At 39.5% G+C, this 23,343-nt stretch overlaps 3 protein-coding genes across 3 annotated transcripts; 1 reads left to right on the top strand and 2 right to left on the bottom strand.

Annotated features, from left to right (window-relative positions):
* Positions 1 to 6,050: 6,050 nt before the first annotated feature.
* On the bottom strand, positions 6,051 to 7,675 carry LOC118329418 (alpha-2A adrenergic receptor-like). Its single transcript, XM_035663586.1, has 2 exons — positions 7,585 to 7,675; positions 6,051 to 7,424 (listed from the first exon to the last, which is right to left on the bottom strand). Exon 2 carries the CDS (start codon positions 7,283 to 7,285, stop codon positions 6,101 to 6,103), a length of 1,185 nt encoding a protein of 394 aa, XP_035519479.1. The 5' UTR covers positions 7,286 to 7,424; positions 7,585 to 7,675; the 3' UTR covers positions 6,051 to 6,100.
* A 1,802-nt stretch (positions 7,676 to 9,477) lies between these two features.
* smndc1 (survival motor neuron domain containing 1) lies at positions 9,478 to 14,775 on the top strand. Its single transcript, XM_035663589.1, has 6 exons — positions 9,478 to 9,636; positions 9,983 to 10,102; positions 10,574 to 10,716; positions 11,852 to 12,013; positions 12,917 to 13,070; positions 14,027 to 14,775. The coding sequence occupies exons 2-6, from the start codon at positions 9,983 to 9,985 to the stop codon at positions 14,162 to 14,164; spliced, it is 717 nt and encodes a 238-aa protein (XP_035519482.1). The 5' UTR covers positions 9,478 to 9,636; the 3' UTR covers positions 14,165 to 14,775.
* Positions 14,776 to 15,000: 225 nt separating this feature from the next.
* LOC118329419 (max-interacting protein 1-like) lies at positions 15,001 to 23,327 on the bottom strand. The gene is made up of 6 exons (XM_035663587.1): positions 23,075 to 23,327; positions 21,865 to 21,967; positions 21,660 to 21,689; positions 20,188 to 20,302; positions 17,127 to 17,298; positions 15,001 to 17,035 (listed from the first exon to the last, which is right to left on the bottom strand). The coding sequence occupies exons 1-6, from the start codon at positions 23,301 to 23,303 to the stop codon at positions 16,872 to 16,874; spliced, it is 813 nt and encodes a 270-aa protein (XP_035519480.1). The 5' UTR covers positions 23,304 to 23,327; the 3' UTR covers positions 15,001 to 16,871.
* Positions 23,328 to 23,343: the final 16 nt, after the last annotated feature.

Here is a 23,343-nt window from a genome sequence, read left to right as displayed (position 1 = left end):
AAAACAAACTTTTTTTATCTCGAGATAACGAATTAATAAGTCGTTATCACGAGATAACAGTGCATAAAAAAAAAAATCCATGGCCGTTCTCGGCTTCCGTATATTTGAACTCCCAGCTGTTCATTTTGCATTGATAGAGCTACATTTGACTCATGCATTAAGTGTTCCTGAATGAATGAAGCCAGCAGCTTGTTGTCTACACTTACTACTGTTTAGGAGACATTTGAATGTTGTATCCAAGAGGAACAAATATTCAACACAATAAAGATGCATTTTAACATATTATCTCATTTTCGACCCAAAGTTGAACATTTTCTAGTTATGTTTATGTATCCATATTTATCTTATTTACACATATTCTCTGTTTGTTCAAACCATAAACGTGCTGCTGTTTGCATCCTACTGCACAACTCCAGTATGAGGTCTGCCACTTCCGGCTGCCATTTTTTTTTTGACAAATTGGGGAAACGAACTAGCTCTAGCTAAAGCTAAATATCATTATCTAGCTACATGGCGCACTACGATAATACTTTGTACCAATGCAAAAACTAAACGTCTCTTTGAGAAATCTGGAAATGTGCTCAAAACACCAGCAAGTAAGAGTATTTCCAACTTGCTTAAACAAATGCTAGTTAGCTTTTTGTTGCTTAATAATCAAGATAGCTAAAGTGTATCTACAGTAGGTGAAGTTACATACAGCTGCATGGGGTTGGTATAATGGTAATAAATAATCGTTATTTACAAAATGTGCTGCTTTTTCTACAGTTAATTACACTACACTACTTGCTATATTTATATAGTCATCATCAATTGGTCCTAATTTAAAATCAGCTTATCAGCATACCAAAATTTAGCGAGCTAACCCTGCTTTGCAACCATGTTGAGCTCAGTTAATATTCCTAACAACACCCTAAACACAGACCACAGAAAATATCAAAAAGAAAATGCCAAAAACATTTTGAAATAATTATTTACCTTTTCAGGAGTCGAGGAGGAGACATCTGTCAACACAAACCACCTGGAGACCTGCCACTCGAGCCGCCATCTGCTGACATGTAGAGGTAACAGCACACTCACCTGAATCCAGAGCTCAAATGTCCTCACTGAAGTCTGCCAGTGTAGTAGTTATTATTATACATGTGTCAAAGAGAAGGAAGCGTTCAGATTGGACCACATTGCAACCACTACTCCTCCTCACTGAAATATGGGGTGCCTAAGTAGGACCACTCTACCATCCACTCCAACTTAATATCTATTAAATACTTGTTAAAACTGGAACACTTTAGGATGTGTCACTGAATTGTCTTTAAGGGTCAAAATATACCCATAAAATAGAAATGACAATGTTATTTTTAGCATAATATTTAAGACGGAGCACAAATCAAGTTGAGTGCGCTTTACTCTTGTTCAGAATGATTGCCTTTTATTTATTCTGTCGAGTTTTAGAAGTGTAGCAACACAAAATGAATTCATTCTTGGCTAATCTTGTATTTACAAATATACAGTATATTATCTTACCTGGAAAATTGGATTTCATCATCACTTTTCAACCATTGCTGACAGCCTTCAAAGTTATTGTAACTACAAGTAATAACCTCATATCTAATGTAATGTAGTCATCTTGTGTTTTCACTTCAAACAATCACATTATGATTCCAATGTCCATGACGGTAGTCAGAATATTGCCTTGTTGACTGAGATGCTGTCAAAAAGAGGTAAAGCAGACAATGTTGACCCTTGCAGTAGATGACAAGGGACATAGTTAATAGTGTGGTACAGCTTGGTCTTTCTGTGTGTGGGTGTGTGTTAACCAACAGCATATTAAAGGATAAATTGTCTACAGCAGCTGGCTGGTGAGGACAGATAAAGTACAGTGATAGCCAGCGTGACCTGGAGTGGTGTTGACTTTGTGTGTCGCTGACATCATCCAGGAGCATGTGGGTGGGGTGCGGGGGCTCTGCAGAAGCTTGTGCATGAGGATGAGTGTTGTTGGCCTGACTGGAATTGGATACGATCGATAGCACAGACAGGACAAGATGGCTAAGGAAGAATTATGGTGTCCGGAGCAGGAGATTTGCCAGAGCTTAATTTGGTATCAGTGAGGATTCACTGCAGAGCACAGAGAGCATTGCTGCAGATGGTGCTTAGAGTTTCACAGGACACAGGCAGCGTATCTCTGTGTTTGATGATGATGGGCGAGAACAATCAATGGTTTCACACTCATTCAACTTTTCACTACATGTTATCTTACTGTGACAGATTTTTAAGGTCATAGATAAGACGGATGAGTAAGACTGTTCATAACAGTTTGACCTTTAACCTTTTCACCCCATTTGCCCCTCTCTTTTCTTCTCTCTCTCTCACTCACACACACACACAAATATATACCTAAATACACACGATCAAGTTCAAAGAAGTTCAGAATATCATGTAAAACAGAATTTGTTGGTTATAACATACAATGTCAGAGATTTCTTTTCAATATGCTTAAAATGACAATAGACAAAACAGACAGAGGTAGACTGGCCAGAAAAGCCTTCAGACCTAATTTGTTGGAGTTGAAGTGGAATAACTATAACTTACATTCACTAAATAAAATTGCTGTAGGAACATTAGATGGAGAATCAGATACTAACATTTAAAACTTCATATATTGTTCTCCATTTAACTCTTATTTTTTGGGGCTTTTTTGTATGAATACAATAATCACTTCATATTGGGGGTTTATGTTGTGAAATTCACTCCTGTTCATTTATACTGATCGTTGTTTAGATATAATACGATATAAATATATAAATATAATACTTCTTTTGTTGTATGTAGGAACAAACAAATGCAGTAAATGTGATTAAATGTGAAAGCATGAATCAGTAAAGGCTATATTGGCTGTCCTAAAGAATGAACTTCTATTTGTTGATACAGTTGATATATTTAGTTAATTCCAATTCCAAATTCCAAGCACTTTTGGGTCTCTTCAAACCCAGTGGGGTTCTCATTCCCCTGGGGTCTTCTTGAGCCTCTTTCAGACGAGGCTGTTTGACTTTGAAATATATATATATAGGAACCTACTAGTTGATTTAAAACACCAATCACAATGATCCCTTTTTAAGGATTGGAGATTTAAAAAAACAACTGCCTCTAATAGATGCCACCTTAACAGGCAGAAATAAATTGGCTAGGCAAGTCATTCACAAAATATCCATATTTTCATACTGGTTTCTGTCATCCTCTCCATACTTAGACAGCTGGAAATATTGTAATTAAATACATCAAAGACATTCAAAAGCTAGGGATTAAAACATGACTTTTCATTGAGAAAAGATTCCATTATAGATGCAACAGTGAGCAGAATGAGTGGAGAAAGTAACAGGGATTGCATGAGGCAAATTAAACAGGACCTTCCTGCTGCTTACATCCCTCAGAAAGTAATTTGATTATCTTGCATCCTTATCAATTCAAGAGGGAGGAAGTATTATATGCCCCAGTGTGCATGATGCATTGTGCCCAATTCATAATAAATGACCCAACATTCAATTAAAAACACTCTATTCATCACACACTATGATTTAAACTTATTAGTATGGTCTCGAAGCCTCTGTCTGACTGAACAACCTCTGTATGTCTGGGATGCAGTCTTTTCTCTTTGGTCTATTTGCTTTTAAGTCCTTCAGCCTCTTTAGATACATAACTAGTAGCTTTAAAAACACTTACTGAGTTGTATGTGGGAGAAATTAGATGGAAATGGGGAAGGGGAGCTGTGTGAAAGTTGTGGGAACTCCTGCCAGAAGCAGCTTATAAAGCATGGATTTATGAGCTGCGGTGTCACAAGCATAAATTGTGATGCTCTAAAGTGGCCTTTAGAGAGGGAAATAAATCATTGTCTCAGCGGACGGAGAAAGTGGACGAGTGTGTGTGTGTGTGTGTGTGTGTATACACACTGAGAATAGCAATGGTTACCAACCACACTGTTTACAGTGTGTAACCAACCGTAATTTACAGTGACATGGAGTGAGACATAGAAGTTGAATTTCACAGAAACATTAAAGATTTGGAAACATTCAATGACTGGTGATTAATTCAGTATGAGACCAATGTTTTTTGCGGTTTACATTTAACAAACTAATCATGAGGTATTGCCAACTCTTGATGATTTTTTGTAATTCCTACCATTTCATTATTCTTGTTGGGCAATGGATGTTTTGACATTTAATCTCTCTATTGCTTGGCGAGTATGTGCTTTAACGATGCATCGTGCTGCTCGAGCATAGCGATGGACTCCACTGTAGTTGTCATCTTAATTAAAGGCTGCATTCAGGTTGCAATCACCGCACTTTAATCTTTCAAGACACATTGATGTGCCATGGATCGCAGCCAAGAAGAAGAATGGTCTTGCAAATATTTTATGGTACTAAATGTTACATAATGTTGTTGTTGTATGATTTTCTTCCCTGTACAAATTATTGATACCAACTCTGAGCACCAGTGTCCTAAGAAAGCCTCGTAATGATGGAACAAGCTTGCAGAAACGGCTTTATTTTACACAAATTCTCATCCCCACAATTCCTCAGATACCAGCGTTTTCTAATATTTCTCGTGTCAGATTGTTCGTGGGAACTAGCAATACAGTAGGTCTATAGTTTATCATTTGTGGTAAGTCATAGTTGTTGTATTTTAAGACTCAGAGACATGGTTGAACCCAAACATGTGTACCACAGGAATCTCAAAACACCAAAGTCCCAAACAGCAAGTCATGGGAATCACTCTGCTATTTACTGTATATATGAGAGGTGGTTGGTGGAAATGTTTGCTAAGTTAAAGCAATTATGGATAGTGCATTGACTTTATTTCAGGTTCACAGGCTGATACTGGTCTAAAAGTCTAAAAGTTGATATGAAGAACGGTCATAGCGGTGTGAAAAGTGTGCTAAAAAGGAGAAGAGACAGGGAGTGTTGACACCAGACAGCGTATAGGAACACGACACAATGATAAGCTTGTGTGGATATTAACCTCACAGTGTAATTTGCAGCAGCCACTCATATTTCTATCGCTGCGAGATTTCTGTTTGACTCCAGGGGATGATTTAATGATATCCTGATATGAAGGGCTATAATTCACGATAACCTGCATTCAATATTGTTGTACCTCCTAGGCCTAATTTTCTTTTCATAAAATTGTCTTGTTCTCATGCTTGTTATGAGTGAAGGAGATAGTTGGTGCTATGGGGATACCATTGTTCGGGTTATCATGTGCTCCTGCTTTTGTTTGTACAGTTTTACAAGGATGTTTTTATGTGTGTGATGTAGCATTTATGGTCCTCTGTATTATCTTTTTCTTCTGATGGCAATTAAGGAGAGAGAGGCTTAGTTTCCAAATAATGTGCATCATTTTGGCATTTCATTTCTCTTGCAGGATAATTGCTTTCAGTCATAATGAAATTATTGGCCATGTTTTTTTTTTTGTTTTTTTTTTTGCATGTAATGTGAGCCTTAGACGTCTGCCTGTACATGAACAATCAGAATCAGAATCAGAATCAGAAATACTTTAATAATCCCAAGTGGAAATTATTTTTGTTACAAACTCCAGATATACAAACAACATATATTAAGAACAAATATATAAATATATATATAATTTAACATTAACCATTAACAATATTATTACTGCCTCTCTCACGGTTTGCTCTCAGAAGAAATATGCAGCTGTAATCTTTCTGTTTTCCATGTCTACATCATGCTGTCAGTCTTTGAAGCCTTTACAGTCTTTCAAGTTTAGAGCATGAGTACCCAAACCATAAGAGATTATGTCTGATAATTTCCTTATTATCCATGTTGTTTCAACAGGTAGGCACAGTGTAATACTGGCTGTAAAACAAACTGCACATTAGGTATTTGTTGCATGATTTAATATTTCAAAACAAACATTTACTGAAGTGGAAGTTCACAGAATGTTAAAACACAAAAGCAAAATATGCTCCATTTCACATTTTTCAAATATTCAATAAATATCTTTATTTTTAAAAAATGGAATATTTACACTGGTATGAGCCGTAAAGTAGATGACAAAAAATGCTGTTTTTGAGATTTGTACATAAAAATGTTATTTATAAACCTCTTCTGTACCGTTTACAAAGAATCCTTTTAAAAGACCTCCTGAAGTCATTATTGAATATAGTGTATATAACAGGATTAAGTGAACTATTGCAGTAACCAAACCAGAAAAACATTTTGAACAATGTCTTTGGGACACAGCAGGCGTCACACAAAGCAGTGAGCGTGTACGTGAAGAAAAAGGGGAACCAGCAGAGAACAAACACTCCCATGACCACAGCCAGAACAAATGTGAAGCGCCTCTCTCTGTACTGCCTTCCTTTCCACCTGCTCACTCTCACACAGGGCTGCACCTCTGGCTTCGGACAGGTTTCTCCAGGCTTCACCTGAGCCACGTTGGTTGTTCTCATACCCCTCTTCTTCACTAGTGAGCATAGGATGGTTTCGTTCTCATCAGACGAGGACGGTTCTTCCTCCACGTCTGGCCCATTGACCCCTCTAATGTCCCCCCTTTCCACCTCGCCCTCTTCTCCGTCTTTTCTGTCCAAGTTGCCCAAATTGCCGCATTCCTTTTGCCTTTGCCCTGGCGGGTCTCTTGTTCTTTTCTTGGCAATCAGGTAGATTCTAACATACATCATAATCATGATGACGCAGGGTGCAAAGAAAGAGGCAGTGCTGGAGAATATGATGTACCATTTCTCTTCATTAATTTTACATTCAGGTCTGTCCTCTTTACCCTCGTCCTTTTTCATTGTGATAAGCGGAGGGAATGAAATTATGGCCGCTAGTACCCAAACTATAAAAATTGTACATTTAATCCTGCGCGGCGTCCTCCTCAGGTTGTACTCAATCGCTTGAGAGACGGACCAGTATCTGTCCAGGCTGATGGCGCACAGGTGAACGATGGATGAGGTGCAGAAGAGCACATCCAAAGCCAGGTAGATTTCACACCACACTTTACCAAAGTGCCAGGAACCCATCAGTTCATTTGCTAAAGAGAATGGCATCACTAAAGTGGCAACCAGGATGTCTGCACATGCCAGAGAGACTAAAAACAAGTTCTGAGGTGCTCTCAGAGCTCGGCTTGTGATCACAGCAATAACTACCATGACATTGCCAAACACAATTAGCAGGATAAGCATACCCACCAGGATTGTTAGAGGCACAGAGGTCTGCGCAGTATAAGGGTCCTTGTCAGGCAAAGTCTCATCTTCGCTGGTGGAGTTAAGACAACCCATCAGGATGAGCTGTGGTGTCGATGATATTGTCTGTACAGTGCTCTTTCAGGAGGTTTGGAAGCTGTGCTTGCCAGCAGTCTATTAATATCATCCATTCAAGAACACAGCATCGGAGAATCAAGTCTTTTCATTTTGTTGACTGGAAGATATTGTTGAAAGAAGAAGAAAAGAAGCCAATGAGAAAATAGACAGCATCAGAGAAAGAAATGTTTCTTTATATTAAAAAGAGAAAATGAAAGTAACTTTGATTTATTCCCAGTTTTAAAATAGATAAAAAAAATAATTCTTCATCCACTAACCTTTTTTCAGAATAAAAACTTGCAGTTAAGTCCTTTGGAAGACATTTCATAAAACAGACTTACATTGCAGACACTGCTGGCTCGGGCAGATCTTTTCATCTGTTGTGGCTGAAGTGGGGAGTACGTCTTTTATATGGGTTCATGTGACGCTGAGGATCTGTGATGCCGGCTCCACTTCAGTGAAACAGGAATAGGCGGAGTTCATCTGCAGCTGGAGATTTAAAAGCAATTTGGTGTTGCTCCCAGAACCCAAAAACATTGGCTGATTATGACATTAATAGTATTTTTGATTTATCGAAGTAATATCTGCTGTCTATTACATTACAGTGCATTAAAAGTACACACTATATGGGTTTGTAGTTCATGAACAAAATGTTCCCATTTATCCTGAAAGAAAAATAGCTTAAAATAATATCTGAATCTATAGAGAAAGTCGGAGCGACTTACTGAAGAAATCAGTCACTAATACTGCAGGAGAACAGCAACAGCAGTAGAAGTAACATTTCAGCTAGACAAATGTTTGCTTTCCTTGTAACAAAGTAGAATAAAGTGAGTGCACTGAGACATTTTGGCAATTTGATACACAAATAAAATCATTAAGTGGTTTGTATTTTTCTTTTTCTAGACTATGCTCAGCTACTATGCAAAACTGTGCTGCCATATGTAACATTTGTAACAAGGTTTAATTTGACAATATCATGTGTGTGCCAGATTATAGGATACACTAACAATGAGGATTTTGATTGTGGTAACATTGTGATGCATTTGACAAGATGCCTTAAAGGAAAACACTATTCTTGTGTTTCTTCCTCCAGCACTCCATCGAGAGATTTCCATTGCATTCATATCATTGTTCCACCATCCACCAATGTGCTTCTTTATTTAAAGTCGTTTTAGGCATACCAACCAGCATGCATTGCTTGTTATCTTCTTTAGGACTGTTAAGTGATTTTGTTTAGGACTCAACACACATATTTTACTAAAATGACTTAATGATATTGATCCATTAGGAGCATTAAAATGGTTTTTATCTGTAAAGATATACAGTATATATTTGAGTCTTAGTGCTTTGAGGCATCTCTATGCTGTGCTCTGCTCATCTGACATTCATACTAAAGTACAAAGTCTAGTATGTTCTGTTATATCATCACTTTGCTACATTATATATTATTTGCTACATACGTTATTTTTTTGAAGAGAGAAGCACACCTATGCTTTATCTAGCAGGGCGATGTCTGACAGTGGTTCCCAACCATTTTTTGCTTTTAACCACTTACTAGAAAGCCACTTCTACATGTGACCATGTCTGCTTTTATGTCTATGACTTGAGGGCAGTGCAATAGTTATTTCTTACATTTGTTGGAGAACCCCTTGAAAATAAACATTTTAATTAGCAAGGTTTTTTTCCCATCCGTTTTGTCCCCTAGTATCGTAATGATCTCATGACCCCTCAGATTCTTCTCGCGACCCTTAGGATATCCTGGCCCCCGTATGGAAAATCCTGCGGCATTATTATAAAAACTTTATTTTGGGGGGGCGCCGGGATGGCTCGACTGGTGGAGCTGGGTCCTTGCTGCAGTGCCACAGGGGTTCGGATCTGACCTGGGGCCCTTTGCTGCGTGTCGTCTCCTCTGTCTCCCCCCTTCCCTGTGGCTTTTAAGCTGTCACTGTCTATTGAAGGCAATAAAACCCCCCAAAATAAATATTGTGGGAAAAAAACGACTTTATTTTGATCCGGCAGTCAGACAAAAAACAACCTTATGTAATATAGTATGACTGTAGTCGCTGGGATTGTAGTTCGACAGCAATGTATCATACTATGGAACAGCTGACTGAAGATAAGAGGATGAACGCTGGGGGCGCTGATGAGCCGCTCTTCTTTGTTATCGCGATAAAGTGTGTCAGGGGCTTCCGGTTGTCTATTTGTGTACGGGGGGAAGGAGAACGAGGAGAGTACTGTTGTTCTTTAAGCAGGCGGTTTTTTTGGGGCAAACTACCGAGTTAAGATTTGAATGCTTGTATTATTTATCTGTCAACAGCATTTATACCGAGGTAAGTTCACGTACGAGCTGTTTGTTTTCTGTGGTTGCTCCTTTGGCCGCTCGATGCCGTCCTACGTTATTACGTCGACGAAAGAGGGCCGAGACATCTTGCTAACCATTTTAGCGTTGAGCTAACGTCAATGTTTTTCAATAGTTATATTGTGTTTTTCCTCTGGATTTGAAGTAGCCCACGTTTTACTCATGTCGTTTTTAATACAGGAGTAAATTGTGATATGTTACTGTCAACCACGACAGCTCGCTAACCTAATATGTGTACCGTTAGCTTTCGGACGGCTAATACAGCTAGCCAACTTTTCTAGAAAACTGTCTTCCTTTTTTTTTTTTTGTCAACACAGATGTCGGACGATTTGGTGAAACAGTTAAACAGCTACAAAGCCCAGCTACAGCAAGTAGAAGTTGCCCTATCTACCGATCAAGACAATGAAGACCTCCTTAAACTCCAGAAAGACTTGCAGGTTTGTGAGACTCGCTGCTCTAAGAGCTTCTTGTTGTCGGATTTGTGTGGAGGCAGAATAAATGCACAATGTTAAATTATTTCAGTCGTATAAGCAGCTGGAGACACGGTTGTTAAATTTAACCACCATAAACTACCATTGTGTTTCCAACACTGAAATATTTTACTGTGGAAACTACCAGTCTGCCTTTTTTATGTGGTTTGAATTTTACTATTTGAAGTTATGCTATTGGGGGGAAAAAAGAAACATTAACATTAAGAAACCATAGAGCTTTATTTGCCTTCATGGATGTTCGGCTGCTGAAATTCAAATGTTTTGGTCTGTTTGCTTCCATACTAAGACTGCTTTATTTTAAGACAAGCTGAAAGATATTTGTCCGATGACTACAGTGTAAATAACTAATTCCTTTATTATACCGTGGACAATTTTCTTTAATGCCATGCTCTCCATGAAAATCTGTTTCTTCTACAGGAAGTCATTGATTTGACGAAAGACCTCCTGACCTCCCAGCCCGCTGACAGTGCGTCCACTACCAATGGCTCGGACACAGCCCCCCCGAAGCTCGGCTGGAAAGTGGGGGACAGGTGTATGGCTGTGTGGAATCAGGATGGACAGTGAGTATCTCCACGCTCTTCTCATGAAAAGATGCCTTATAGCACTACGATTTGTTCTTCGTCTGAATTAAGATGATGATTTTATGTAGCACTTGAAAAGTAAGGATGTCGCACTGTCCCAGGGAGAATACAAATAGCACCGGGGCAAAAAGATACACTGTCTTGTAATTACAAATGAAATCGTTACGTTTATGTGTCATGGGATATATATCGTTTTAGTTGTTCAAGTTCTAAAAAAAAGTGGTATCTACACTTACACACACACACACAATCAAACATCAAAAGAGACTTTCTTAAAAAAAGAAATATATTTAGATATATTTATATTGTAGTTCATTTCCTGCACACAGTAATTACAGTCCACGGCTCTTCTGCCAACATTTCAGGTTTGGTCTCTCCCCCAACTCATGCAGTCAGTAGGTGTGGCGGTTGGCGCACCTTTGACTGTTTCTCTCCGGATCTTTGGATTAGGATCTCCCTGTAGTTTGTAATTATGTTTGACCCTACTCTTGCTCTTTCTTTCTGGATTAGGATGCTCCTAAAGCTTCTATGTAAATAGTTTGTTTGAGCGTGCAAATATTACATTTTTTTTTTACTCCAAGTGTCCATGTAGTGACTTTGGGATTATTTGGCTAAATAATAGCAGGTCTGCATTTGCACTGCAGTCTTCGATGATGCACTTTATTAATCAAACAGTTAGAAATACACACACACTGAGGGGGAGAAATGATTCAGAGCCCTGCTTTTATGGATTAGGTTCTATCCATCCATGTTCATTGTTTACTTTAAATCCATAAGATTAAACATTTGAATGTCACTACATGCCTACGGTGTAAATGTTTTATATTTGCCCCCAGTCAGCAGCACCTTTGGGGATAATGCATGGGATGACGTCAAGCAATATATTTTCTTCCCTCAATGCATTTGCCCAAAACAAATAGAGACAGGAAAATGTGATTTTACTTTAACGCATGTCAGTTTCTGGGTACTTTTATATTCTTATATCGAGTTTGTAATCATAAAAAATCCTTTACGAATATCCTGTAGTCGCATTTCATGAAGTATTGTATTTTATTAAGTAGAGCTTGAGTCTTTGGCTCATACTCACCTGCTTACAGACGTGATTCTTTGACAGGGTGTATGAGGCTGAGATTGAGGAGTTAGACCGAGAGAATGGCACTGCAGCTGTCACTTTCTCCGGATACGGGAACGCTGAAGTGATTCCTCTGCAGAACCTCAAACCGGCAGAGGAGGGGAAACGTTCTGATGAGGACGGGAATGGAAAGCCAAAATCAAGGTATGAACCAAAATCTTCCTCACTTAATGCGTATACACATCAGCTGTGCCTTTGGGATTTACCAGCTGGTGCTCACAGAAATTCCTTTTGACGGTTCATTTTTTTTGTTTGTTTTTTTTTTCTTGCCCAAATGTGTCGGGAACTTCCATGCCCGAAGTCAATTTTTACTTGCCCCTGTACAAATAGTTGTCTTTATTAGAGAAGATGAACCCTCTTCGCTGCCATGCAAGCAAGATGCTGTCAACTCGTGTTATGGCGCTCCAGTGTTTACCCGAGGGGGAGTGCGAGAGAGCGTGTGTGTGTGTGTCATGCGGGCAGTGTGACTGCTCTGATCTGTTAACATGGGCGCCAAAATAAAAATCAAGACACACTACACGCGACGCGGGCGGTGTGAACCACGGACTATTGCTGAGCCCTGAGGCTCAGTATTGATAGTATGGTTGAGGTGTTGTTTGTACCCAACAGAAAACTCCTCTGTTTATGTTGTACTCTGCCACTTATCTTTTTTTACCCCGTCTTCCTTTTCTCATGTTAGCTGTAGTCTGTATACTTTTATTCCTTTTTATTCCCTTTTTAAATCGTATGACTATAATTCTAGGAAATATATATCCTCATTTTGCCTTTTAATGACATCAATCAAATTCTCCGAGCATTTCAAAGTGTCTGCAGTAGATGATGGGCAGTTTTTCACGCCACATAGAATCAAATAATTCCTTTCTGTACCTGGTTGATCAAATATGTTTATGCTCATATGTTTTCATTAATGCAGGTTTTCTTCAAATTATATTGTACGTTGGTCTCACTAATGTTATTTCATATTTGTTACAACCCCATATGACATGATTGTATTTGTACTATCATGGACCGGGTTTAAATCTTTCTCTTCCATGTCTGTCTTTCTAGGAAAGAGCAGATAGCGGAGCAGCGAGAGTATAAGAAGAAGAAAGCCCAGAAGAAGGTTCTGAGGATGAAGGAATTGGAGCAAGAGAGGGAGGAGCAAAAGTCAAAGTGGCAACAGTTCAACAACAAAGCCTACTCAAAGAACAAGAAAGGACAGGTATGTGTTCTTTTCTAGAAGCCTGAATGTATGATAGTAGTGCTGGGAAACACACTGGACAGAGGTTATATACTGGAGATACTGTCGACGCTTTCCTTTATTGCGTGATGTGATTTCCTACAGCCGTGGTTCTGTAGTGAATGGCATTATGTATGAGTAAGCCAGGCAACAGCTCTGCAAACGAGAAAGGAAAAACGCTGTCCGTCAAGTCGCAGACAACGGTATATTAAAATAACATGGTGTGTGAATTCAACCGCTCGTCTTCACAATACAACTTAAAGGGAAAGACAGACTGATCGCAGTTGTGTTTTAAGGTACTTACATTTCGAAGTTCAGCTCACATTAAGAACGGTGTACAGTGATGCAAGCTACTGCAGAGACACTCTGCAATTTGGGTTTTTTAATCAGTGCTCGTGGTATGTCATAGTCTTGCCACAATTTCAAGGACCACTGACTATGTTATTAAGAACCTTTTGCTGTATGGCAACCAGTTTCCCGGCAGGCCTCATCAATTTTTTATTTTAACGAGTATGTTCTAAGGACTCAACTGGACCCGCAGCTTGTACAGCCAAGATTGCAGGATCACTATCTAGCATCAGAATTGAGGACATCAGTTCCAATTAAGTGCAACTAAAGTGTGAATTCACACAGCTGCATGAGTCTTTGGAGTGGGGAACTCCAAGTCAGTATGGTGTGAAAATTGATTAAAAATTCAGAAGTATTGGCAGAAATCGGAGCAGGATCTTTAGCCATTTCACCCACAAGCCCATCCACCACTTGCCCTTCACACTGCATGGTATTGCACACTGCAGCGTGCTACATGACTGGAGGGCCAGGTACAACTAGAACACTGCCCGTGAATTGCAGCTGTATGACTGGGTGAGAGTGAAAAGTTACCCAATAATCCATTGTTAAATATTTCAAATCATTAACTCTGACTTTCCTGTGTTTTGCAGGTAAAGAGGAGCATATTCGCATCTCCAGAAAGCGTAAACGGGAAGGTGGGAGTGGGAACATGCGGTATTGCGGACAAACCTATGACTCAGTATCATGACACGTCAAAATACAACGTCAGACATCTAATGCCACAGTGACTTGATATATTGTGTATATAATAATCCACTGTACACTAGCTGTATCGGTGCTTTCCATTGTGTTTATACATGATTTAAGTTTCTAAAGTAAAGAAAGCTTTGAAAGGAATTGCTTGCACACCATTGTCTGATATATTGATGTAGTTTTCTTATATATTATGTAGGTACAACAACAAAAAAAATCGAAATGGAAGGGATTTTCCCTGCACTGGATCAAGGTCACCTGTTATGTAAGAATAATAAGTGGTGTTGTAGAAAAGCTGTAGAGTTTGCTGTTTGTGTCCAGGTTCCACTGAGGCCAAATACCTGCTAAGATGTGTACAAAATGACACCTGTACACTTTGTGTGTAAATTTGAATCTTGATCCTAAACGCCGATCCATTGTGGGGAGTCCGAACGTTTATAATGGTGTTTTATTTGAGATGGTTGAATTTTACATTTTAATTTCTGTGTATATAACAGTGAAATAAACATGGTTTTGTTTTCAGTTTTTTAAATACCTGCTTCCACCTCATTTTGACAGTTTTTACATTATATTTTCATTGTGGCTCTGTCCTGTAGGTGGCAGTAAAGACTTGTACAATTTAATATTAAATCCATTTCATGAGCAACATGCTGTTAATACAACCTGTTTTCCCATTAAAGTTTTTTTTTTTTTTTTTTTTTTTTTACTATATATATATATGTGATACATGTTTTTCCTTTGAGCAAAATTAAGACTCTTCAACAACTACAGTCTCGGTTTAATACAAGACACCCACATTATTTAACTAAATATTAATGGAAGGCTTAACAAAAGACAACATAGGTTAATGTCTGGGTGGTAGAGGTTTATTAAGATTCCAGGGACAGTTATCAGGAACTGTTACAAAGTCTTAGCAGGGGACCAGCAGCACATGTTTTGCAAAAAAGTCACCTTGGATGGCTGATTAAGCACAAGAGAAAACATTCTGGGGTGTGCTTTGACGTACTTCCTTAACAAAAGTCTTTTTCATAGTGCATTTTATAGTTTCCCAAACATGTTGGGGAGGGGGGGAAAAAAGACCTGTAACAAGGAACTTTGTGCAAGAGCCATATACCCATGTTAAGACACAATTTGGTGGTGATCTAGTTCGGACTTGGACCAGAAAAATGCTGATAAATGGTCTTATTGAAATGTCTTATTTGGTTTCATGGATTCTAACAGGTCAGCAGTGCAATTCTATGTGTCAAATATACATTGAATTATCAATGGGAAGTCTCCAAATTTCAAGGATTTCAACTTGTACTTCTGCTACAATACAAAAAAAGATATAGTATTAAACATTGAAGTATAAACCAAAATTAGTGTTCTGTAGTGTTTATGTTCATGCTACAGATATTTTTTTTTTTTTTTAGGACTTGTCAATCGAAAGCACATTACAACATGATTAGACAAGCTACATTCAACACACATGCACTGTTTAAAAAAAAAAAAAAAAAAATTACGATCATTTTACTGCTGATTATTAATAACTGATACCACTACTGGAGCTAGTGGAAAACTAGCAAACTGCAATTTGGTGTTGGACGGACAGAATCATCGTGCTAAACACAGCCAACGTTAAAGATATGATAAAAACTACGCGCGTTATTGCTTGAGCCTTGTGCTTGGACAAGTGCAGGATAGCTTATTACTGTCTAAATAAAAACTGAATTTGCGCTGTGTGAAAGAGAGACTTTCTTCTTTCAACAAAACACCAGTGAGAGGTTTAATGCATTTAAACTAGCACTGCATATGCTTTAGTGGGGATTCATTTCATGTCAAGTAATTTGGTGAGCAATGGAGAGAAAAAAAAGAAGTTTAAAACAGTTTTTCATTCAAGCATGACCAAGACCTAGCTACAGTAAAATTAAATATACCAAAAAAAATAAATAGTATAATCATATGCAAAATAAATTAGGGTAACAAGGGTGGACTACACCACCTGTTTGGATACAACTATTTCAGTCAAGAGGAGGGGGGACCCCACGTGGATCAATGGTGGTTGTGGGTCCTAAAGCAGAAGTTAAAGGAGTGTAATAAACATTTTGGAATGCAGACATGGTAGCCCTTGCAACTGGCTTATACACTGATAAGAAGTGCCATCTGGATATTGTATCCAAAGAAAAAGGGCAATGTTTTTACAAGGCAAATGGAGCAAACGTTCCCAATGGTGAGCTTCTAGCTGGTATTGGGTTTGTTTGTGTTTTTGCTGGTTTCAGAGGATCAACTTTACTAAAGGTAGAGTTTCCCGTTCAGTGTTGGACACTGGTGCGATCATGGGTCCCTCTATAGGATCAGTATTGAGTGCAGGAATGGTTGATTCCAGCTGGTTATGGGTTAAGGGACATTCAGGTGATTGGTTAAGTCAAGTCAAGTCAAGTAACTTTGAAAAATGAGGACATTATATATTGCCAGAGAAGTTAAATTTGAGGCTGTTGTGTAAAATGTTTCAGACTGATGCAGAGCCAGGGGGCTCCGGCTCTTGGAAGGAGACGTTTTAAACTTTTAGACTGAGTTGAACTTAAGGCTGGTTCTCAGGGTAGAGTAGACGTTTCATTGGTCAGGTAAAGGTGGGATTGAGGTTGGTTCTTCTGAGGACAGTTAACCTAAACTGCGAGGGGGAATGGAGCTGTAGGCTGGTACTTTAAAAGGTGAAAGCCATAAAAAGACTGCAGCTGTAGTATGAAAGTATAGGCTGGTGTTTTAAGCAGAGAAGGCCAGTTTTAGACTGCAAGTGGAATAGCCCTCGTCGCTGGCTGAGCTCTGCCGGCTGCTGTGGTCATCCAGGTCGCTTGCACCACTGGTGCTTACACTGTCCATTTCTCCATGGGAGAACTCAGTGCTTTCCACATCGACTTCAATCTCCTCTGTTCGAAAACAAAAACAAAACGTGAATTAATACAGATTAATGTTCTGAATCATCAAGTGTACGGACAAATTTCTGATTTGAACACTAACCTCTGTCAGACTCTGAGCGGTCTGAGTCCATGCGGGAGCCCAGGCTGTCTATACGGACCCTCTCCCTGTCTCCGTGAGGCTGCAGCTGGGCCAGCTGCCTCTGCAGGTGCCTCTGCTCCCTCTCTAAGTTCTCCAGCTGGTGCTGACTCCTCCGATCCATCTCTTCAAGTTTCTGAAAAGAGAGAAATGCAGACAAGTTAATTGCGTTCTTGTTATGTAGACACCTGAAGATGATCAAGACCATCAGCGTGTGCGGATCCAATGTGCCATGTTTGGTGTTTACATTCATTATTTTGCATAAAATCACTCCAATCTGACAACACTTCTCTAGATGTTCCTTATGATTAATATACTACATGCACGAGAGGATGGCGAACCTGTCTCGTATGCAGAGAGTTGATGTTAATATGTAGTTGTTGCTGCCGTCAAATGGGACGCCCCCCTGTGCCTTTTAATAAATAATTCAGCACACAAGGGCAGCAAGTTGCTAGTTGAGTAATAGCTGGTGTGTCTGTGAGGTGGATATAAGAGAAAGATGACTGGATGGAAAAAGACAGAGTATTTGGATTATAAAGGTCATCTTGTCCTGCATTTAGCAAAAACATTTATTTTATACATTCTTAGCTCTTCATTTGTTTGTTTAAACTTTGATTTTGGTTTATTTGTGGTGTTAAGTAGTCATTTTAATTAAAGACTGTATACTTCAAACAGTGCACACAAACAGCTCACTTAAAGTGTGTCTGGTTAAGCTCGCAAATAACCAAAGTCCTGAAGATGCACTATGAACCTCAGTAATCATGAGGGGATCCAATCACTTCACACCATCACGCCTGATTGGACCATAAATTAAAAAAAAACTGGATTTATGCCACTGTAGTAGTCCTAACATTGTGTACGTGAGCCAAGATTTACTGCGGTTGTGACACAACGTTTGTGGCGACAAATAGAAATTATATTTGTGAAATGAATACTGATTTAGGATATTTCCCAACTTTATGAAAGAGACATGATATATGACATAATATGACGTACCATTCGCTGGTATAGCCATAAAGGTTTAGTAATTATATCAGTTGTTATCCTCTCATATAAAAAATACACACACTATACCGGGTGTTGGGAGCAAGAATAAATTCTACAGGTGCTACTAGTCCTCAATAATGTCTGATAGAGGCTTGCATGTTTTCAAAAGTACAGTAAAATTCCTTTGGAAGTTTGGTACAGTGTTTCCTCAATAAACGTCAAAGTAGCACTTATCCATGCTTTTCCTGTAGCACAATACAGGGTGTTTTTTGTGTTTTTTTTTGTACTTCCTGTAGCTGTGAGTTTAATGCTGGCTGCACCTGCACCACCATTTTAGTCTCATACACAACCTCTGGTTCCAAAAATACAACACAGCAGCATTCAGAAGCCACATTTCCTGGACTCAAACAAGTCCAAAGTCAACAGCTGACATCATAGGTACTTTATCCAGTACCCCCCCTACTGTGATAAACTCCCACAGACCGTTGCCAGGATTGTTTTCTTATTGCAGCCCTCAGTCATCCATCCACTGCCTCCCACTGCTGGAGCCTGCACAGACTGGGCTCAAGAAAGTCCAACATTTCCCCCAAAAAATCATATTTGGCTTTGATTGTAGCCATCATGGGAGCCAAAGTGTTGAGTCTTTGATGCTACAGTCTCGTGTAGCTCAGACACACTCAGCGGTCCATTCAGGTAGGCAGTTCTAACAACCAGGACGGATCTGATGCTCTCGACACCAACGATCAGTGTACTATTCGCATTTTCCTGTAGTGTGAAACACATTAGACCGCAATCAAAGACTCACTGAGGCTCCAAATCCTACAAAGTGCAGCAACAGCCAAATGGAGATTTGTTCAAAGGGGATGAAAAACTGAAATATCCAAGCAGCAACCATTAATGTCTTAGTACTGAGGCCAAAGTGCCGTAAAGTGCAGTTAATCGTATGGCTCTGAGAAAACAGACTGTAAGTGTCTAGGGAAAAGGAATAAAATGGAATTTAACCACTTCTAACGTGAGGCGATTGAGTGGCAATTAAGCATCAAACTGATGTCAGTTTGCCGTAACGTATGTGAGACATCAAACTGAGGCAAAAAGATCAAAAAAGAGATAGAAGATCCAGACCCTCCTCCTCTTTCAATGGTGTCAGCTATGATTACACAACAAGCGGGAGCTCGGTTTGTGTCTTTATCAACCAATACCCTTTCATCCGGCAGCGAGTGCTGAACTAACACACCAAAGAATGTACTGACGGACAGTAAAGTATCAGCACAGCACAGCGGCTTGTACCTCGAGGAAAACCCAGAGACTGTGGGCCACCAAGAGCGAGAGCTAGGACACTAAAATACAATTTTGTTCTAAAAATTAAAAAAAACAGGATCAATCTATTGACTGGTAAGGCTTATGTTTTTTAAGATGTCTAATTCACATTGGGTCTCACATAGGAATCAAATGGACACCAGGACCCTCCCTTGTATTTCAAAGGTATCCTCTGTAATACTGCAGATCTATATTTGCTGTCAATATCACACCAGCCATTTTTCACTCTAGGGAGCAGCCAGATATCTCTTAATTCTGGGAGTGTGTGAGCAACAGGCACAACTTTTCTTTTGTTTTGTACAAATAGAATTTACGTTCATTCATTTGGCAGACGCTTTTGTCCAAATTGTCTTAGAAAAGAGATAAATGTTTCAAATGATGAGATTTTGACATGTCACAGTAGGAAAGGTAGATGAGTAAATAATGAAATTAACAATGGCTGAATTCCATTTAGCTGCTTTAGTTTCAGTGCCCTGGTATCACTGTCACACTGTCATGACATACTGGGGCGGTCAAATAGAGTGGAGCCATTGCTGCTGCGACTGGTATTACCAACAATAACCATGAGGCCAGTCAGGAAAAGGCAAGTAAAGCACACTAACAGAATTAGTATCAGTAATATGTTTACGTCATTACTTCTGTGCACAGAAAATGACATAATTTAACCCCCTTAATCCTACAATAGTAGCATACCGCAGGGGGCTGCCTTAGACTACCACACCTTGATATGTGCTTTGGCCTTGTTGAGCAGTCCCAGTGTGGTGTGCCGACTGCAGTCTGGTCCCAGAGGGATGAGGGACTTCAACCTCTCCAAACACAGGCGGAGATGTGCTCGTCTGTGGGAGGAGACACAATCGAGAAGGGTCATTTCTCTTTAGAGACAGCATGCACGGAGTAATGTGCATTATACGAGACTTATACAGGACAGAAAACTGAAAGACGAGATTTCCAGACTACTTATCCTCTGTACTGATCCTGATTAAGTCAGATTATAATATTTCCTTCTCCAATTTGATTAGTATTGTAATAGTTAAAGCAAACAACTACTTGATTGCTCCTGATCAATTCTAATTCTGATACCCTTAATCAATGTATGATGAGCAATGTAACAGTCAAAGTATTCAAGGCACCCGATTTATCTTTTTATCCATTTTTGCCACACCATCTGACTCCTTTTGCAATTACGTATGGATCTGTCTGGCCCCAGATTTAAAAGCTGCTGATGTCAGCCTGATACTCTGTTTCTGATCCACTGAGACCTCTGGGCCTGTGGTCTGAACGAAGGCAGAAACTGGCAAAGAACACTCACTATCCTTTCAAATAATGGAGTAAAATGTAGGTCAAGTTGTGATGTCATTTCATCTCTCTGCATTGGCCACCATTTTGTAATAAAAAAAAATAGCCCAATGTGTAATAAGCCTTTCTCTTGAAGATGCCTTTTTTTTTCATCACTTAGTGCATCCCTCGAACCAAGATTTTCACACACATGGTTTGCTTTTTGGAGATTAACTGGGCATTTAATTCTAGGATGAATGTGTCCTGACATTTGTTTCCTGCTCAAAGCAGAGGCAGCCTCATCCTGGAGCTATAGAGGCGAGCTGCTGCTAGATTTGCAGCTGAGAATCTCTCAGGAAGGAGCCTTGTTGTCTGGAAACAGACGGTTCCCGTTTGCTGACTGGGGAAATGTCCACATGTCCTCCAGGAACAGAGCTGCTACTGAGGCTGCATTACACCTCCATTTTATTTGCATTGCAAAACGCACACTGCCGTCGTGTACAAAAGGCGAATTTTATAGGTTGTTGACAGAAATGCCCTCTCTGAAGTCCTGTGATGATAATAAGCTCATTTATAGGCCTGCAGTACATCTCGTTTTTAAAATGGTATGGTCAACATATTTAACATAGCACCGAGATATGCAAACACGGAAGAATGGAGAAAGCTTTTGGTTTATCAGCTTGAAGCTCCATTTTGAGACAGCTGGCTCTTGAGATAAACGCCCTGTGCACCTCATTTGCTAAAGCAATCTATATGACTTTTGCACGTCCACAATTTTGGACTTAACATGTTATGTATATATAACAAATGGGGGATGAATGACTGCCCTTTTCACGTCTCTTAATATTCCTGTGTAGTCTTTACCTTTCGGTATGGATTGTTTTCATCATAAACATGCACAAAACTCGTTTTACTCACCTATTTTTTTCCAGTTCATTGTGTGCTGACCTGTTGAAAATATAAATACAAAAACAAAACTGTCATACAAGTCTTAATAATGCAAAATACAACCTATTATACGATCTACGTATAATATGTACAAAGCACATTCAATAGTTGGAATAATCACGCCATAATACACAAATGAAGACAAACATTCACATCTACAAACACATGAACCTACCTATTGTGAATATTGTCTAATTTCCTGTTCTTGAACTTGCGCTGTTTCTGTTGGAGTGCAGTCTGGGTTGTTGGATATGTTGAAGCGTACCCATGCTCACATTCTGGTGATAAAAAAAGATCAAGAGGATTAAATAGATTGTACAGATTTTACAATGTGTGCTACAAGCAGAGATGCTCCACGAAGGCCTGGATTTGCATGATGCATGTGACCTTATTTGACCTGAATTCTAAATCACATTTAAATATGTGACCGGAGGCAACACATCCATGGAATTAAACTTAAAGAACTAAAACTCAGTGTTACACAGACAATCCTTGTTGCTTCTCATAAAATATTAATATTAGTTTTTCTCTATGATTAACATTTAGGGTGTAATTATGTATTTTAAGATTAGGAATATGTTGTAAAAACACAGTATTCTCAATTTTCCTTCCTACAGTTCCCATGAACCCCCCATCCCAGTAACATAGGACGTCAGACATGAACCCGCGTGTGATTGGCTATCTGCAGTGACTCTCGCGCTGGGAACATGCATCCCGACCAATGAGAACTTTAAAATTTGTTCCATGTGGAAACCATGTGAACAACACATACAAGGAAGCAGCTGCTGCCTCTGAAAACGACAGACACTGAACTGGACACTTTTAGGGGAGAAATAAGCTCTAAATCTCAGTTCCGTACGTGCAACAGGGTCCGTGAAGGCGACAGGTTTTTGGGAGTGGGGAGGGACATTTTTAACAGAACAACCCCGAAAGCAACTGCCATAAAAACTGAGATAAAAGATCAGATCGGAAATGAGAAGTCCCAAACACCATAAAAACATCTACGACTATGAATCCAAAATGTGCACACATGCCACCTTATTCACGCCAATAAAGACTTGAATCGTGCTCATTCATTAAAGTCGAGCAGCTTTAATGGGAGCAGGTCATTCAGCTGCAGGCTATTGTTGCAATAAAAAGCTTCCCGAATTCAAAAATGCAGGCGATTTCTTTCTCTTTTTTTTTAGACTTCTTTTCAATTGCTCTTATTTTGTAAGTGCTGGGCGCATTAGACCGCAGTTTATCAGTAGCAGGTGAATTATCAGAGCTGCTGTCGGGCCACTTCATCCGTCCGCTGCGCGTCTCTCGTCGCCTCCGCCTCTATTGTTGTCTGCTCGGCGCATTACGTGTTAATGTCCCCCCTGTACGAGCCCGGGTTTACTTACTTCCGCTGCTCTTCTCCACATTCTCTATGTAATTCGCCGCATCGAGCAGCACTTGCACGTTCTTCATGAAAGTGCCGATTTGGTCCATTGCGGAACATTTGGAGTACAGGACGTCGCTGAAAGAATAGTCGGACATCTCTCCGAAATCCTGCTGGTCCATGGACGCATCAGACTCCGACAGGACCTCTTCGGGTTTCAGCTCGCTGCGCTGTCGCATGTACTTTACCATTTTCACTTGAGGGTTTTTTTTTTTTTTTTTGTGGGGGGGG

This window comes from Morone saxatilis, unplaced genomic scaffold (assembly GCF_004916995.1).
Source record: "Morone saxatilis isolate NCDOM2014 unplaced genomic scaffold, NCSU_SB_2.0 Contig19, whole genome shotgun sequence".
NCBI lineage: Eukaryota > Metazoa > Chordata > Actinopteri > Moronidae > Morone > Morone saxatilis.
Note: the sequence above shows the minus strand (reverse complement) of the source record. Positions and strands in the feature narration are given on the sequence as shown.